The following is a 4595-nucleotide window of genomic DNA, read 5'->3' as shown; positions in this document are numbered from 1 at the left end:
GTCTGTTCGCTACATTGCAGAACCGCCCGCTCTCCTGCCTTCATGGTGGCTGACTTCTGATCACACAGTGCAGAAGATAACGGATACAAAATAAAGGGTGTTCCAGGTCCGTGGCTGGTCCCAAACCTTGGACATGAGTCTCCGTCTGTAGGTTCCATCCCCTTCCTAAGCTTCGACGTCAAATCCTTTTTGGAATAATGGATTTAGAAATCTAACTTTTTAAAAAACAGAACAAATTATACTTTTTCCTGTGTGATAGGTGACAACGTGTATGCCATTGCTTAGGACTGCACTTGACCTTTCTACCCAGCAACTAAAATACTCTCGTTTATAGCACATTTGTCAGGTAGGCCTTTTAAATGTTCAGCCTGGTCTGTACAGGACTGAATGTAATGGGAAGGAGCAGAGCCCATCTGTTGGGCAAGGAGCTGGAATTGGTTCTGTTCCTAAGGGATAGCAAAGGACAATTCACTTCTTTGTACAATTGTATTTCTCTGCAGGGACGTTTCCTTGACATTTTTATCCCTTGCCTAATGACTTGAAAAGTTCCCAAGCCACAATCAAGACTTTGGGCACATTAGCTTTTTCAAGCACACAAGTTGCCTTCTGTTAACAGTCCAAGTAGGGGAGTTTTGAGCAAGAGCTTCATTATCAGATAGCATGGTGGTGGAGGAAGAGCTGTGGACTATTGCTCAGGAGACCTGTTTCTTACTCATAGGGTCGGGCAGATGTCTAGTTCTTTCTGGGCCTCTCATCAGTTGTAAAAAGGGAGGTTTGGAACTGACAGCTGAGGGAGGTCCTTTTCAACTCCATAATTCCATTTATACATCCAGTTTATGTTTTCCTGTGTCTATAAGAACAGAGGTGTTTATATGCACTTATTAGAATATATTCATATACGCGCTTTCCACTGGCATTTAGTGGGTCCTAATATATGCCTGGCTTGATGCCCAGTCTCAGGGCTGTGCAGATGAAGTGAGGACTCAGGGAGCCGACATTCTGGCCAGGGCTAGTGGAGTAGTAGCAGTAATGGGGTCACATCCTTCTGGAAAGTCACTGAACTGAGAATCAAGAAGCTCACATTCCATACCCTCTAGGACAGTGGAGCCCCATCACAGGGCTTTAACCTTGTGATCCAGCCTTTTGTTTTATAGGGCAAAAGCATTAAGTGCACAAGGCTGGAAAGAATTTGTTCTTTTGATGGTATCAGCAAGCACGCGAAGGCCCCATTGAGTGTCAGGCGCTGGGAATATGATGGTGAACAGAAATCCTCAAGTGTTAACCTTCCTGGAGGTCCTAGACTGGTGTTTAACTCCACTCCCAGGCAACACTTGGGGACAAGGGGCATGAAGGGTTTCAGTTTCATTTTACCGGCTCAGACAAAAAATTTGCATTTGAGAAGTGGTTAAAATAGGAGTCCATGGTACAGAGTTTTGCACAGGTTTTCCTTAGCTTTCCTGACTATAAACACATTTTACATTTTCTGGAAGAATCTGGTGTAGGGAAGTCAAGCCCCGATTGCTGAGAGCACCAAATTCCTCTAGCCCTGTCTAATCCTGCCTTGTGATGAGCTGAAATGCTGGCACTTGACCAGATGAGTCTGTTTTGAGATAAACTAGGCCAGGGTGGCCCTGTGAAGGTCTTTCATCTGGTGGCTGACTGGAGCTGCCTGGGTGGTGAGGGGTGTTTTCCAAGTTACCCTCCTTTCTGATGAAGTAAAATGAGATCCGAACGGCCCTCAAAAGGCCAAGGTCTCAGGACTGCATCCCTTAGATATATGTGCCACTGCCCTAAATAATGGAACTGAGTTCAGGACACACATGGTGTCTCAAATCTGGCCGTCCTTAGTGGCTGAGTGAATGAGAGGCCTTCCTAGGTTAAGGGGCGTCTGGAATCTAGGTGAGCCATAGGAGGCCTCCCCTCCCCAAACTGCTGTGTTCCCATAGCAGTGCCTTGACACAGCCCCATAGCCCCTTTAGGAGCGTTTACTGATAGTAACAATTTGTGATGCCTTGGGGGTATGGCCAGGCTTCCCAAGACCCCGCCAGGATGGGCTCCCCTTGAGAGTTGGGGGGGTGGATTCGCGTGTGGGCCGGTCCCGCAAAGCGCCGTGCCCCTCTGGACCGCGCCAGTTCTTTCGCAGAACCCTCGGGGCGCGCAGGGGCTCGCACAACCGGGCAGCGAACGGGGCCGTCCCTCCCGTTCCAAACGTCCGCTGGCCGCTACACCGTGGGAGGGGAGGGCGGCCCAGGGCTGTAGCTCGGAGGCCGGACGACTGGACGGCGGAGGGTAGGCGGGTGTCCGGACCCCGCCGGCAAAGCGGCCGCGGGTCCCCAGAGGCAGAGAGTGGGAAGCCCGGCGGCCGGGCGCCTCCACTCCGTCCTCCGGGCGGGCTGCAGACAGTGACTGGTGCCCCGGAGAGCGCCCAGAGGCGTGGCGGGCAGTGAGGGGGACATGGGCGCCCGGCCGGCTGAGGGCGCGGACCGCTGCTGAGAGGGCGCACGATGCCGCCCGCGATGGCGGCCACCACCACGGTCTCCCTCCGGGAGCTGGCCGACCTGGCCATCGGCACCCCGGAGGTGGGCGCCGTCAACTTCACGGCCCTGCACACGCTCGTCGTGGCCATGCTCCGGAACCTCAACCTGCAGGAGGTGCGCATCAACTTCCAGTCGCCGTCGCCGGAGCCCAGCCGCACCCTGGAGCCCCCGCAGGCCATGCTCAGCGCCCCGCAGCTGGCCGTGTCCAAAGAGAAGCCGCGCGCCAGCCTGACCAAGCCGCCGACGGAGGCGGCGGCGCTGGAGAGCCAGGTGAAGGGCCTGGGCGGCCAGGTCCAGGACCTCAGCCGGCAGCTCAAGACCGTCACGAGCCAGGTGCAGGGCATCGTGAGCCACGTGCAGCACCTTACGGCTCCCATCAGCGAGCTGGACGCCCGGCACTGGCTGGAGGAGGAGCCGGCCGAGCTGACGCCGGCAGGGGCACGAGCAAGCTCGTTGAAAATCGCGAAGGGCGAGCGGGCCTCCGTCGCCCAGGTCTCCCAGGTCTCCCAGGTGAGCGCGGGGCGGGGGGCGGGGCGCGGGAGGGGGCGGAGCCCACAGGCCGCTCCGGCGGCGGGAAGGGAGGCGGCGGGACCGGGGAGGCGCCAGCGTGGTGGGCGCGCCGGGCCTGCCAACGGCCCCGTCTCCGTCTTGCAGGCCATGGAGCTGCTGCGCGAGGTAGTGGAGGACGTGAAAACCCTCAAAGAAGCCCAGGAAAAGGCGCAGGAGCTCCCCGAGTCGAGCCTTGCGGTGAGGACGGCAGGGACCCCCCCCTCGTGGAACGCGGAGTCACCCCTTCTCATGAAGTGCCTGTCCTCGCGACTCCACTGCCCCTTCTTACCCCACCCCAGGGATCCTGAACCGGCCCAGGGGGGAGCTGACGACTTCTCAGAATATTCTTTGAGCGAATTTCCTTTAAACAAGAATAAAGAAGTGAGGTGGTGGGTCTTGAAAGACAAAGCAGAGCCCGGGAGGAGGGGCTGGGATGGAGAGAGCTCTGTGGTCACCCCAGCAGGTGCGCAGGCAGCCATTTGAATCTTTGTTTTCTTGGAGACAGGTGTAGAAGGCCCCTCAGGTGAACAGTAGGGTCCCAAAACACTAGGCAGTGGTCCTGTCTCAGGCCCTCCGGGAGCCACCCAGGGGCTCAGCTCTGGAAGGAGGACGAGGGGCAGTCAGGAAGAAAAGCCCAGGGAGAGGCTGAGGGAGGCCGTGGGGGCCTCTGACCCCATTCTGCCCCTCATCCCAGGCCTTGAGCCCCAAGCGGGACTCACTTTTGCCCGGGAACCTTTTCTTTTCTAAGTGTGTTTTGGGGTTTTAGATTTTTTTTTGGTCTAAAGGCTTGTTTTACCTTTAGATTCCTACTTTTCGGAGGTTTGCAGAAGTCATATGGAACAACTTAAGTTGTAGCAATTTGTTTTTTTGTTTTTGTTTTTTTAAGATGATAGTTAGTTAGTTGTGAGAGAGAGAGTGTGTGTGAACAAGGGCCCCGCTCAAGCAGGGAAAGTGGCAGGAAGAGAGAGAAGCAGGCTCCCCGCTGAGCAAGGAGCCGGATGTGGGACTCGGATGTGGGACTCGATCCCAGGACTCTGGGATCATGACCTGAGCGGAAGGCCAGGGAAGCCACCCAGGCGCCCCTTGTTTTGCTTCTTTTGGGATGCTTTTCTCTTTAAACCACACACCCATTCAGAGCCTTGAAGGACCTGATCATTTTTGTCCTTGAGAGGCGAAGCCAGCCTCATTCTGCAGTGCTGGAATGTTTCGTTCGTGGGTAAGATGAATTGAATCCCAGGACCAAAGGTTCCCACCCCTGTGTTAGCATTTGCTCTTGGCACACTGTCCCCCAATACCGCCCCACACCACACCTCATTTTCCTGCCTCTTGTTGGCTGGAAAAAAAACTATTTAGCTGATTTAGCAGCCCCCCTCTACTCCCTGCTCCTGTAAGATCCACACACCTCCTTTCTTCTTCTCCCCTGTGAGTGCATGTATGTGTGCGTGTGTGTGTGTGTGTGTGTGTGTGTGTATGTGTGTGTAGGGGCCATAGGAGGGTCTGTTTTGATCC

At 55.5% G+C, this 4595-nt stretch overlaps 1 protein-coding gene across 1 annotated transcript in view; it reads left to right on the top strand.

Annotated features, from left to right (window-relative positions):
• The first annotated feature begins 174 nt into the window (after positions 1 to 174).
• The window catches only part of QRICH2 (glutamine rich 2), a 34116-nt gene continuing 29695 nt past the window's right edge, over positions 175 to 4595 (top strand). The window contains exons 1-2 of the mRNA XM_034641539.1: positions 175 to 3047; positions 3192 to 3284. Of these exons, the coding sequence (XP_034497430.1) occupies positions 2505 to 3047; positions 3192 to 3284 (636 nt within the window). The 5' untranslated portion in view covers positions 175 to 2504. The remainder of the gene's footprint in view (positions 3048 to 3191; positions 3285 to 4595) is intronic.

This window comes from Ailuropoda melanoleuca, chromosome 13, assembly GCF_002007445.2.
Source record: "Ailuropoda melanoleuca isolate Jingjing chromosome 13, ASM200744v2, whole genome shotgun sequence".
NCBI lineage: Eukaryota > Metazoa > Chordata > Mammalia > Carnivora > Ursidae > Ailuropoda > Ailuropoda melanoleuca.
Note: the sequence above shows the minus strand (reverse complement) of the source record. Positions and strands in the feature narration are given on the sequence as shown.